The 13,765-nt window shown below is 41.5% G+C and overlaps 1 protein-coding gene across 3 annotated transcripts in view; it reads right to left on the bottom strand.

The window, feature by feature from the left end:
* LOC101469380 (unconventional myosin-Ic) overlaps positions 1-13,765 on the bottom strand; it is a 62,608-nt gene that overhangs the window by 12,567 nt on the left and 36,276 nt on the right. For all 3 annotated transcript variants that reach the window (XM_004574551.5, XM_012915819.4, XM_024805095.2), the window contains 11 exons: positions 8,260-8,415; positions 7,557-7,672; positions 5,802-6,000; positions 5,299-5,379; positions 4,848-5,027; positions 3,766-3,864; positions 3,127-3,237; positions 1,943-2,014; positions 1,629-1,748; positions 437-510; positions 144-249 (listed from right to left, as the gene is read on the bottom strand). In XM_004574551.5, the coding sequence (XP_004574608.1) occupies positions 144-249; positions 437-510; positions 1,629-1,748; positions 1,943-2,014; positions 3,127-3,237; positions 3,766-3,864; positions 4,848-5,027; positions 5,299-5,379; positions 5,802-6,000; positions 7,557-7,672; positions 8,260-8,415 (1,314 nt within the window). The remainder of the gene's footprint in view (positions 1-143; positions 250-436; positions 511-1,628; positions 1,749-1,942; positions 2,015-3,126; positions 3,238-3,765; positions 3,865-4,847; positions 5,028-5,298; positions 5,380-5,801; positions 6,001-7,556; positions 7,673-8,259; positions 8,416-13,765) is intronic.

Below are 13,765 nucleotides of genomic sequence, written 5' to 3'. Positions count from 1 at the left end.
TGGAAAAGGTCCACGGCCATCACTGTCTAAGCTTTCTGAAACCAGACCTGAGGAACACATGGTACTTTTAATGGGAAACTACATATGACAACAGGTCGATCACAGCAGGTGTATGGGCACTGAGACAGAGAGCAGTGTCTGACCGTGATGCCTTCGGCCTCGTACTCGTCCTGCTCCGACTTCAGGGTGAGCTCGATGAAGAGCTGCTGCAGCTTCTCGTTACAATAGTTGATGCAGAACTGCTCAAAGCTGACACATGCAACAAACGAGACAGATAAGACAAAGCAAGGAGACATGTTGATTCTAGTTTATTATGTCACACTGTTCACAGAGTAGACGACAATGGAAGTGGAACACATCCAAATGAGTTCATCTAAGTTTTTTAGCACACAAAAAGGGGAAAAGGATTCATTGGCTAATTTGGGGGTAGTTGTACCTGTTGTGCTGGAAGACCTCAAAGCCATAGATATCCAGCAGACCAATGACACTGTAATTCTTGGAAGAGTCGCTCTGTTAGAAAAAACAAACAAAAAACGCATTTGTAATATACAGGAAAAGGAAAGTCCCAGCATACAATAAACACCATTTCATCATCTAAAGAAACTGCTGTTATGCTGCTCAGAACAATACTACCAATGAGGTTGAGCAATACAGTAAATCAGACCAGTGCTAGCATTTATATAATAACTGGATTGAATAATATTCTGCAGAAATAAAACATTAAGATAGATAACTGCTATGGCATTAATGTACTGAGAGGTTGGAAAAGAATTTGTAAAGTAATGAATTTAGAGGAAGACTCTAAACTTAATTTAAAACCAAGTATGTTAGCTACTCTCTTTCACTGGCTAAAAAAAATAAAAAAACAGACGTCTACCTCTTGTTTTCTGCACTATAATAAGTTTGTTTTTAAGCCTCGAGATTTAAAGGTAATGGTTCATATTAGATGGATTAATTCTTGAGGATAAAAGAATTAAAGAAAACATAAAAGTTAAATTTATGGGAATAGAAAACAAGCTAAAACTGGTAGAGTTTCTTTTCTTTCTTTCTTTTTTGAAAATGGGATTATTTCACGTAACAGGTGTGATAATATAAAAAAAAAAAGTGTATATTCATGACAAATGTGAAACTATAGAAATAAGAAATGCACTCAATGTATATGAACATGTGCAGCGTCCAGCATGTATGATGGCCGTTATTAGTGCGCTTTTTGATATGGCTTGAAACTTTGTCTATACATTTTTAATTTTTGGTGCAGTTAAACTAAGGGTAGCTTTATAAATTTATCAATAAACACATTTTATTAAGGAAAATCACAGGTTAAGATTTAAACTTTAAAGCTTCATGGTCTTCGTTGAAACATTTTGGGCAAAAAACAGGAACAAAAACAGATTTTATAAATTCTTTTAATTTGAATCTATTTGTGTTCAAGTTGTTACCAGTAAGGTACTACAGGACATGATACAAGACTGTGCCCACAAGGTGGAGCTGTGCCGTAACAATACAGGGACACTGATGTGCTCTGTGCTACAGTAATCAGTGTGGCAGATGTAGTAACTGACTCCAGGTTAAACAGAAAAGTACGGTGAACTGAAAACATTATCAACTGTATGTATGAGTGTGTATACCGTGTATGTCAGCGACGCGTTGATCTTGTTAACTAGCCAGGTGAAGGTGCGTCCATACACGGCTTTGGCTAAAGCGTCCCGGGCTGACGATGCCTGCTCGAGGTTCAGCGGGCTCATCAGCTGATGATGAAACACACAGAGAGACAGGAAGGTGAGAGACAAGTGCAGACAAGCAAAGACTGACAAAACCAGAGTTACACGGGGCTCAGCAGGGACAGTTAGACAAATCACTGTATTAGAGCAGACATTACACACACAGGAAGGCTTTGTAAACAAATGCTTATCGCACAATGAGAGTGTGTATCCAAACCCACCTCCTCTCCCTTTGCAATGATCTTCTTGTGTGTGAGCGCCTCCGTCAGCACCGACACATTCACTCCTAACAACTGGAAAAAAGCACGGCAGCGTTAGGAAGCTACACGGTGACACACACAGACATCATGCTGGTCGGCAGTGACGCACTGCTCTGGTATCTGCACATTAGGTCTGACTCCTGGTCTAACTGGAAGACTAAAGGCATGAATGAGAGCCTTCTCTGTGGAAAGTAATGATAGGATCATATCGCATGCTTGACAAATTAAAGAGCGGGGCCCATATTTCCACAAAGTCAGCTCTAACCTGCCAGAAGAAGTGAGGGCAGTTTCTTTTTTTTGGCAATACCCGATTAGAAAACATTTAGTAAGCAGCAGAAATATAGTTGTGAGAAACACTGAATTCAGACACTTAGACAATAATACTGAATTCAACTCTACATGTTAGGAACATGTAGAGTCCGAAAAAGTCACTTGGATGGGTGACGAAACGTTTCTCGCACTGAAAACGCTACGTCCAGATGAACAGAACCAGCCTTTTGGGGCAAAAGGTGAACTTTGACCTTTTATAACCAAAATCTCGCCTTGTGTGAAAATGTTCCCTCATATGCACGTGAACGTTATATGGCACAAAATGTTTTGACAGATCGCCGTTACCAAACCAGCTCATCTCAGTCCAAATCAACCTTTTTCACAGAATGTTTTCAAACCCCCAAAAGGCAGCACTAACAAAGTGAGACGGACGTGTTACAGGGACTTTTAACCTTTGACCCCATAACACAAAACAAAACAACGTTGAATCTAAGTTAAGGTTTATGTTAAATTTAAACATAAGAAGAAGGGACAGATGAATGGTCTGGAAGCAGACTGCATTCAGCCTTGACTGCTGCCTGTGTGGAGGCACAAGCAGTTATCAAGTGAATAGGACAGTTTGAATAGCTATTAACGTTCTCGGCAGACTGCTGAAAATTATTACCTAAAGCAGCTCAATAGATGTTTGTCAAAGCTTGCTTGAAGTGAAAAGAAATGTGCAATTTGTCTGCCTCATACAGGATACCTTATATGTGACACTCAATCCTTCTGTTTTCACTTTTGTTCTGCTTTCCATGAGGGACTTGTCTGAAAACTAAAAGCCCTGTTGCTTTTATGTGGCGCTGAGCGTGTTCGTGATCCTAACATTGTCTTACCCTGGCCAGGTACTTTATCTGTATGTCAGAGGTGATGCAGGCATTGCTGTCTTCTCCGCCGTACTGCACATTGCCGAGATGGAGAACGCTGGCGATTATGTTCAGCAGCTCCTACGCAGAGACGGAGGGAACAGGAGTGAGAAAAAAGGAGAAGAACAAAGGGTTGTGGCGTGATAAGATTAACCTGAAGTTACTACCGAGGCTATCTTTATGAGACTGATACGAGCTGCTTTGATTAAAGTTAAGATCCGGAGAGAACAGGAATCCAAGTATCAAACCGGAGCTGCACACACACACTCTCACACCTGTTCTTCACTTTATGAGCAGTGTGGGATCTCAAAGAGCTTTGGAGGCGAGCCCAGGCTCACGAACATGTAGGAAGACTCCCACGCTGAGCTCAAGAAACATCTCACTTTAGAATAACAGCCACACACACACACACAAATCACACAAACACTCTCAGCAACAAACGCCCACAGAGTAGCAGAAACAACCCCCTCAGGCACACACAGTTCAGTGTTTGCAGCACAGCCTGTAGTAAAAACTGTTCCATGGGCATTAATGCACACTGGATTATCCATGCTAAACTTATATGTTCCTACAAAACTAAATACGTGCCAGCGTGGCCTTCGTCCTCACCTCCACCTCGTTCTCACTGAAGCCAATCACAGTCAAGGCTTTCCTCACTACCTTCCAGTCACTGCGATCGTTGATGGAGCTCACTTTGGGACAGTTTCCCTGTGGAAAGAAGAAAAACATGTGAACGACCTAAAGCACTTTAAACATGCTGCTTATTTACAGTCAGTTTTAGCTTTTCATCCCCTTTATTAAATATGTCCAGCAAACCCTACAAAGCAGCTAATGTGCAAATTGCTGTTTACAGGTAAAGTAAACACCTACTTATATGTGAGCTAAACACCTATTTAGACAAACACAAATGTGAGGTGCTCTGCTCGGTAGCTGCTGGGAGGGGGAGAGTTCAGCTAGTGCCTTAAAGGCAGACCGCTCCCCTGAGGACCCCTCCACACCTTGTACCGTGAGGCTATTAGCCAAGCTCCCATTAGGACAAGCACACAGTGCAGGCCAGTGGTTTCTGGCAGGTCGCAGAGAGAGAGAGTGAATCTTTACAAACCAGTTATTCATCAGCAATGTTTCTCTTCCCATCCAATTGTGAGAAAGCAGTTCCTCCTGAGCAGGTAGCATGCAGTCTTATTAGCCAAACCAAACACTTCTATTTTATGATTAATAGCAACCTTTCTTTTTTAACATGTTGATTACTATCCTAGACACCCCTCAAAAAAACCCCAACCCACAGTTTAGGAACTGTACTTGTCATTCCTCTGCTGTCCTCACTGCTTTAAAGCAGCCAAGCTATGTTGAAGCTAGTGCTGTTTGGTCATGAGATAATCCAAGGAGGACCTTAGGTTACCTCATGATCTCTGTAATAGCAACACACACACACACACACACACACACACACACACACACACACACACACACACACACTTTTAAGCATTTTCACATAGGAGGAGCTGCATAGCAATTTTTCTGATGGACTCTTTTTGACTGTAGTTTCCAAAAAGACCAAGTTAGAATACATGAATGGACAGCACTAACACTGCTAACACTAAGGATTATGATCACATCCATGATGATAAGATGCTCAATAAAAACTCAGATGAGCTGCACCACAAACACGAGTTCAGGTACTACGTTCTTACTTTGATCAGGTACTGGTACTGCTGCGGGTTCCTCTCCAGGCCCAGGTGTCTGAGAAGGTCTTCCTCTCCCCCTTCGATCAACTGGTAGAAAATGTGGAAGTTTCTCTCCCCGTGGTTCTGGTGGACCACACGCGACTTCTCCAGCAGATAGTTGATGATGTGACCTCCCACTGGGGCTCCCTGCCGACGGAACAAAGGCCAGAGAGGGAGGGGGGACGAAGGGGAGGAGGCGGAGAGGGTGAGGCTGGGGTACTGAGGTATGATTTGGGGTTGATATTAACATGCAGGTTCCATGGGGATTTTCATATTTTTCATATTTTATGTTTCTTTTAAAAATAATGCATTAATCGATTCTCATGCTCGAGTGTCGAAATACAGCAGCTACATTTGAGATTCTACTTGCTGCACTGCTTAAAGTAGCTGTCAGTATAAATCACCGTGATGTGCTCACCTTGAAGTCAAACTGAATGTCCATGTACTTGCCAAAGCGGCTCGAGTTGTCATTACGCAACGTCTTGGCATTGCCGAAAGCCTGGAAGGAGGACAGAGTGGAGTGGGATAAGGAGCAGAGCGATGATTGATAGATTAAAGAGGTAGAGATAACAGAAAAATGGAGAGAACAAGTGTGATAAGGACGGGTTGACAGACGAGGAAAAAGCAGGAAAGGAAGGAGAAAGCCGCAGCCATTAGACTCCCTGCGGTGTCTGTCTAGGACAGTAGCACAGATTACAGGGTACAGGGCATGCACACACACTTAAAGACATCTGGAACACATCTGGCTGAGACATAGAGACACCTAAACAAGCGCTCATGAAAGCTCCGGTGCTTGTGGACTGCCTTCATCCTCCAAAATAAAGGTTTTTATCTAAACACACCATCATTAATTAAGTTATTCAAAATTAAGAAAAAATATTTTTGGCCATTATTTTTAGCCAAAATGGCACAATGTCTCACCTCGAGCACAGGATTGGACTGCAGCAGGCGGTCCTTCACCGTCTGCACCTGCTCGCTGGCTGGACAGGTGACAGCATAGTACTGCAGGATCTTCTTGGACGCCTCAGTCTTCCCGGCACCGCTCTCCCCTGAGATCAGAATGCACTGGTCCTTCCCCTCCGTCCTCATGGAGCGGTATGAGTTGTCTGCCACTGCATAGCTGGAGGAGTGGAGCAGAAATAAATTCATCATGACTGTAAATTACAGTTTCAATAGTTATGATTACCAATGATAAATATTTTTAAAGACGATTTTACTCTTTAAAAAAAAAAAGAAAAAAAAAAAGAGGGCAGATCAAGAGGTGAAATGCAAATAAAATTAAACACATGATTACTGTTCAGTCATGATGATGAAAAAAAAATGCTGTTCTGGGATAACTTGGAAAACTTGCGTTAGGAATGTGACATATGACAGCACCTCATGGCATGTGAGCATGGAAAGATAGAAGACTACCCGTGTGAAGCAGAAAGGCCAGAGTGGAAAACAGCCTGTTTCACTTACAGTATAGCCTGTCAGCCCTGTGCTGCTATCACCACTGCCATGTTGTTTCAGCTTATTTGGAAATATTAAGAAAACAGCCCCGTGACACTAGCTACATCATTTTGTATGCATACGTTGAGTTATACTGTAGAGGTCAGCTTCAGGTCAGAGGAATTCCCTCTCTCTGGTACCATCATTTGCTTACTTTACTTTCCACAACTCTTTGCCAAAGCACATCTTTCTTTCCACTCAGGGGCCGAGAAAACATTTACCCACATGCTCGAGTGTTTAAGGTGAGAGAGTTGGGAGAAAAAAGAAAAAACTAGCAGTGGTTACAGCAGAGAGAGAAAGCTCGCCAAATGTTTCGATGATGCCACTGGGAGCCTTTATAATGCTCGGCATTGTTTCTCTGACCATTTCTGTGGCAACCTTTCAAACAAACTTTAACTCATACAAGGACAGACAGGCTTTCATAGCATTATAAGCTAGTTGACTCTGCAAGATTGGCACTTAGAGAAAATATTCCCACATGCTCTGCGGCAATATTTGGAACGCCGTTATGTCATCGACAGGAAAAAACCTCACGAAGCTTCAACAAATTCCCTCTTTTAGGCTGTAGGAGCAAAAACATGACCACAGTAAACATACTGTCCACCATGAATGGTGCAGTCAGTGTTTCAGAAATGTGATTCACCTAACAGCACGGAATCCTCCCCCCAAGCTTTCACTCAAAGATATTATTTATATAATCCAGGATTTACAGACAGGCACACAAACATAGGCCTTTCACATCACAGGAGCAAAGATGAGCAAAACACTATTTGTTATGATGGTAGGCCGTGGGCTACTTAAGAGTCAGTCATAAAGTTAACACCTCATTCCGACAGCACCGTCCATGTCATAATAGTTGAAACAACAAAGCCAACAACAAACCATGGTACAGTCACTATCAACAAAACTGCAGTCAAAGAACAAGGGTGCTACTTCTGGAAGCTTTCTGATTTCAGTCTGTAGCCCTCCAACAGTGTGACTACCATTGAAGACTGAATACTATGGTCCTGAGGTTTCAAAATGAGGAGGTCGTAAGCTAACATCACGTTTCTCCCCGACTGCCTAAAATGCACCCATGAAAGTTTGGATGCAACATTGCACCTCAAATGCAGTCTTCAGACCCAGCCCATGCTGAATCAGTCTGAGCTGTGCACTGTCAGATCGACCGACGCTGACATTACTTACATGTGTGGTGAGACCTCGTAGAAGTTGACCCCACGGTATCGCTCCATGTGGTTCTTGGTATAGATCTCCAGGTCTTTGTAGGGGTTAACCGACACCAGCACTGAACCAATGTATGTCTAAGGAAAAGGAAACGTGAGGTCACATTACATGAAAATGATGGACTTTTACTACTACCACTTTGTTAGTAGGATCCTGAGTGTGTATTGTGTGATGAGAATCACACCATAGCTTTATCAGGGACACATGGACATCTTAACTGCATGTCTTACCCTGGGCAAGCATGCTGTGAGCTTTTAATTCAGAACTCAATGCCCAACATTATTTTTCCTTTGCCGGCTTGTGGACAGAGGTAAAAATAAATAATCTAAATAATCTCTGCATCATTCAGAGGTCTGTCCTCTTCCAAGTGCAACATAATACTGCTTTAAAAAAAAAAAAAAAAGAAAAACGAAAAAGAAAAACAAAAAAACCTCAAGAGGTCCACACAAAAGAGAAACAAGGCTCATGGCTCACTGCTCTGTTTGACAGCAGTGAGGTCATTTTCACACAGTTACATCAGGCTTAGAATAAATATTTAAATAAGTAATATATTACAGGAACTCATAATTTAAAATGTAAAATAAATCCTTATGAAGAGTGCTGGGACACAGGTCACTATCTTTATGATAGCAGTACACATGTCCATGTCCCCACGCCCACTCACATAGATAAGGTTCTCTTTGAAGCGTTTGCGTAGGTTCTCTATGAAGGCTGCCTCACTGGTGTAGTTCTCCAGCAGGACAAAGTCCTGCACGCCCACCCGGTCTCTGGCTGTCAGGGCCGACTCCATCATAGCCCGCACCCCGTCACTAGCCACCACCTACAGGAGCAGAGAAAAGGGGAGGAGGTGTGGTTAGTGAATGAACATACCGAAACAGAGTAACACTTTATAAACCACAATCTGCCAGTCCCACGCAAGGAGAAACAGAAACTCTACAGCACGCAAGCATGATCCATCTTCATTAGGGGAGGACTGAGAGGACTGAAGGGAAGCAGCAACCAAAAACACGAGGTAGAGCAGCACCAAGACACAATGACATTCCTCCTGAAACTCAAACGTGTTGCATCCAAAAGATTGTGTTTGTTTTATGGAAGTGCCGAATACTGCAGCATGCTGGCTGGCCTTGAAGCCACTCATTGTGGCTCCATTTACTGAAGCAAATAAAACTCTTCATTCAGTAGTCTTTGATGTTTTCCTTGTACAACGGGGCTTGGCCTTCTGTGGTGTGCTGGCTAATCTTACTCACATTCAACAGATATTTATAGCTCACTGCTTATTATTAGAGATCCACTAACAATTTGTCATATTTCTAAAAGGTCTGATTTGCTGGTATGAATTTTGTTCAAATTCAGTTTTATGACACATTTTAAATAGTTATTAACTTCCACATTTTCTCTATATTGACAGCAGATTACAAGTCCTGCTAACACTCCCACTTGAATCTCAAAATGAGATGTTCCAGGTTACTGTGCAGATCTAAAAAAATAAAACAAAACAAGAAGCACTGGGAGAGCGCACACCTTCACCGAGCCAGCTCACTCTCTGGGCAACGATTTACTTTGAAGCGGAGAGTATCGCATTTTCTATATATTGACTTTTGTACTTTTTAAAAGGTACTTTAAGAAATCTGCAGTGCAGTAAAAACAAGTGTGGGCTTTCATTATTTGCCCATTTTAATATACCCGACATCATTCTGAGTATGGCTATACCACATGTGTAACAATCAGGTCAGCGTTTATCACATTAGTTTCAATGTTTAGTAATGAATATCAAGTAAGATGTTTTTAAACACAAGTTAATCCTGTTATCCAAATAATAAGTATCTCTATATAGCATTACTGTCACGTAGACCTTAATCTATTGATCTTGCAGGAGAATATAACAAGACATTTTAAATCTTTATACAGTACCTTCTATACCTTACACAGCACAGTTGTAAGAATTAGTTTCTAAGTTATAAGGCCTTTTGTTATTAGGTTGACCTAGTGGATGCAAGTTGGTAGATGCAAGCTAAATTTTAATGGATTGTTAACACGACCCAACTCTCCACCCATAAAAAGTTTTATTCACAACTTTTCAAGCTATGGTGTTTACAGACAAAATGACACTCAAGCAAACACAAACAAAAAAAGGACCTCCATGGCAGAGGTAATAAAAAAAAAAAAAAAGATTGCAGTACTGCAGTCTCTGACATTTCTGGTCTCTGATTAGCTCTCCAAAACAAACGAAGGAGTTATTATGTCAATTAATCCTTAATCTAACAGCTATTTTATGATTGATTTATTGTTTATTCCACAAAAAGTAAAATCAAAATCAAGTGAATCAGTTTTTAAGTGTGACGTCTAAATATACGGGTTTTTTTTGTGAAACAGTCAAAAATTATGTTTAAAAACATAATAATAATAATAATAATAATAATAATACAACATAAAGAGCAGCAAACATGTGGAAACAGGTGCAGAATTCTAACCATTACAACCTCTAGGAGAAAATCCCAAGCCCCCCTCACAGCTTGAAGCCTACAGCAGAAAACATTCAGGCCGATGCTGAGAAACACTGTTTGAAGTTTACAAGCCACTCACAGACCTCCAATTTATTCCAACACATGCTGCAAAACACAACCAAGTGTCTGCTTGTACATCATCCAGAACTTCCTGTAGAAAAGCTTCAAAGAGCTTCAACTACCCCTAAAGAATTAGAGAGAACGCCAGGAGCAGGGCTGTACAAAGTTATCACTCTAACCAAAGTGGGCAAAGTCACACCCAGGTTTCACATATTCAAAAACATGGAGGCTAACTTAAGAGTCAGACCTGAATTTAAATTGAACACTTACATGTTTAAGTTCATCAACGCCTTTGACCAGGAAGCCATTTTCTAAAATAGATGTTTGAGTTTTGCGCATAAGATTGCGAAAGTTACTGAGATCCATGTTTACGGAGTCGGACTGAAGCAAACTCTGAATAACTTCTTTCTTAGGGCAGAGGCAAAGGTGGCCAGTGCAAACGCAATGAGAGAACACACACACACACACACACACACACACACACACACAGTACAGCAGGTGTTGTTGTTGTGTTATGTAGCACAGCAGTCTTCAGCCCCCAGGAGATCACAAAGAAGAACTGGAGACAGATAGGGAAGCTGAGGGTGGAGGGAGGAGAGGATATATTAATTAGTGCTAGGTGAGACCAGAGGGAAAAACACAGAGGAGAGAAACAAAACAAGGAGAGAGGAGATGAGAAATGCGAGGTTATGACTCCAGTCCTTCTCCATCACTCCATTTAAACTGTGAGGGAAAGTTAGCAATCCTCCCTGAAATTCCACACATTTCAACAACCCATTAAATCACTGCAGCACACACGCACACAGAGTTTGAATTTCACACAAGTATGCATTAATATGTTTGATCCCTGCTTTCAAAGCAGAGTGGTAATGTCCCAGGAGCTTCAGTCATGGGATGCTGGTGTGGACCTTGTTCCAAGTCTGTAAACACAAAAGTAGCACCACGCAGGTTTCTATAAATTAATAACATTAGCGAGCATTGCCCGTTATGTGTATGCTCTTTAACTTGAAACCTGTTGGTTGGGGTGGGATTTGACTCTGCCCCTTAAGTTGAGAATAAACTTAGGACTGGTTGGTCTTGATTTGGGATTTTAATGTTTGTTATGATCTAAGATGTCTTGCTGTTAGACTAACTGGTCTTCATTTTGAAGTCTAATTTTGAGTCAAAACTTGAGAGGTGAAACTTGACGCTTATGGAAAAGCAATGTAGTACACGTAATCTAATCATGTTATACATGGCAGTTAACAAATATCTCTAAATTGGATATGTATCTCTTTTCCTTCCCTTCCTACATGCTTAAACACATCCATTTTCATTTGAATATTTCCCTCACTGTTGTTGTTCTGTCAGCATCTTTTCTCCACTCTTGAGGTTTGATTTGCCTTAAAGCTGCATTTACTATAGTGAGACACAAAGACACAAACGCTAAAGTGAACGTGATGCTTTTATTAATTTGATAGTGGGAGTTACTTGCCCTAAAATGTCCACGGGGATTTAACAAAATAGTTTTTCTTAATAATTATTAAACTAAAGGAGACGGGCAAGCTTCTATCAACTTTGAAAGAAAAGAAACACAAAAAAGGTGATCATCAAACAAAAGTGAAAGTTAAAGGCCAAATCGCCAAAAATATCCACACACACACACACACACACACACACACACACACACAAGCTGCAAACCAAAAAGGCTATATGGCCCTGGAGCTCCCCTCTCCGGCCTAATTGTTGAGTAGAAACATCTGTACAGAAGAGCAGGACCTTAGATATTAGGACACACCCATACAGGCAAACATCAGAGCAGGTCTGGCTATATTATCCAATAGTAATGGTACACTCAGGATTTGTGGAAGTGAATCGGCTATAACGGCCTGCCTCGTAGACTTTGTGAAAGGCTGTGAGGATAAAGTGCAGTGGTGCTTCACTTAATTAAGGATATTAAAAAGGAACAAGTTAAATATAGTGGATCGTCTAAACTGAGCAAAGTTAAACCTTACGCACTTTTCTCATGTCTGAATGTGATGGTGTCCTGCGACTTTACTTGTGCTTGCCAATATGACAAAGTGCATCCATTTGATCTGATTTACACAACACTTTAATTTTCTTTGCAGAAGGTAAAGTCCATTAATGGATCAAGAATTCATGATTCCAGGACAGGTCATGTGACTCCGGCCTACACCTCTGGGTATCATTGTGATTTATTGACACAACCATGTGTACATATGTGACCTTGTGAGTGTGGTAACTGGAACCTATACATCCCTGAGCTCTGGTGACCTATTGTTTGACACATGTGTTCAAAAAACAAAGAAACTGCAGCTGGGAGTGTGTGAGTGTGCATATATACTGTGGCATTCTCTGTTGTCAGTCATTGCTGAGTTGTTTTATGCTGCACTTCCCACCTGTAACGTCAAATAAGCGTGGTACTTTGAGTTCTCAGTTTGGGTTTTCTGGTAAAAAATAAAACTGTCTGATTGCTGTTATGATGAACAATTAACTTCTTAGTTTTCTTCATCCAAACACACTGCTGTTACTACAGCTGGAGACAAACTTCCTGCTTGGAGGATTTTTCCTGGGAAAGACTCAGCAGGCAGCGGGTGTTCAGACCAAACACAGGGGAATATTCCATGTGGGAATGGCTTAAATCACTGTTAAGAGCAGCAGTACTGACATTCATTTACATTAAAGGAGCCATGTTTCATTACAACAGCGTCCAATAATTGTGATGCCTGGGACAGAAACCAGAGCCTTATTTCCTCACCTCTCCCCTCCTCTTCTTCCTCTATACATTGTCACCTCTCATTCACTTTCTGTCCTTGTTTTGGTCTCCCGGCCTCTCTCTCCATTACTTCATTGTTTCGCAACGCTTCATTCACTGTTTGGCTTTCCTGCTGCCGGGTAATGCTCCACACCGGACCTCCACCCGGTCTCAGGAACACACCAACTACGTGCCAACCCAGTTCCTACATGTCGTCATGTTTTCCAGAGCCTTTGCTGCAAAACAAGGTAGCCTGGAGCCAGGTTAGCAGGAGGGAACCTGGAGAGGTGCACCACTCTGCCAAGATGGTGCACCTCTGGTTGTTTGGCACTGCTGGTTGGCTGGTCCACTGCTTCGGTGCAGACTTCATTATCTGAATATCTATTGGACGTTTGGTATAGACACTTAATACTTTCTGATGATACATTTTCCTTTTGTGATCCTGTTACTCTTACTCCAGCACCACCCCACAATGACACTGACATTTCAAGTATTCACCTGTTAGTGAGTTTCCATAAACAGACTGACATTAATGCTATCTATTAATATATTTCTTGAACTATTAAACTTTTGCTATTATTACTACACATAGCATGTGCACCACTTACTTGATTTAAGGTAATCTACCTACAAGTATATTTTTAAAGCCATCCATATTGATACAGGTACAGTTTAATGTTCCGGGCCATAGCTGCTTGGACCTCTTAATTTGAATCCCAGTTCACCTACCAGTTTATGCTCTACTTTCCTAGTTTCTAGGTCACTTGGCACAAATTGGTATATCTGAGGGTTGTGGCAGGAAAGTCATCTGTTGTAAAAACAATCTGTGCCAAACTCAATATGCAGGTATA

Source organism: Maylandia zebra, linkage group LG14, assembly GCF_041146795.1.
Source record: "Maylandia zebra isolate NMK-2024a linkage group LG14, Mzebra_GT3a, whole genome shotgun sequence".
NCBI lineage: Eukaryota > Metazoa > Chordata > Actinopteri > Cichliformes > Cichlidae > Maylandia > Maylandia zebra.
The sequence above is the reverse complement of the archived record's forward strand: the minus strand, read 5'-3'. Positions and strand labels throughout refer to the sequence as shown.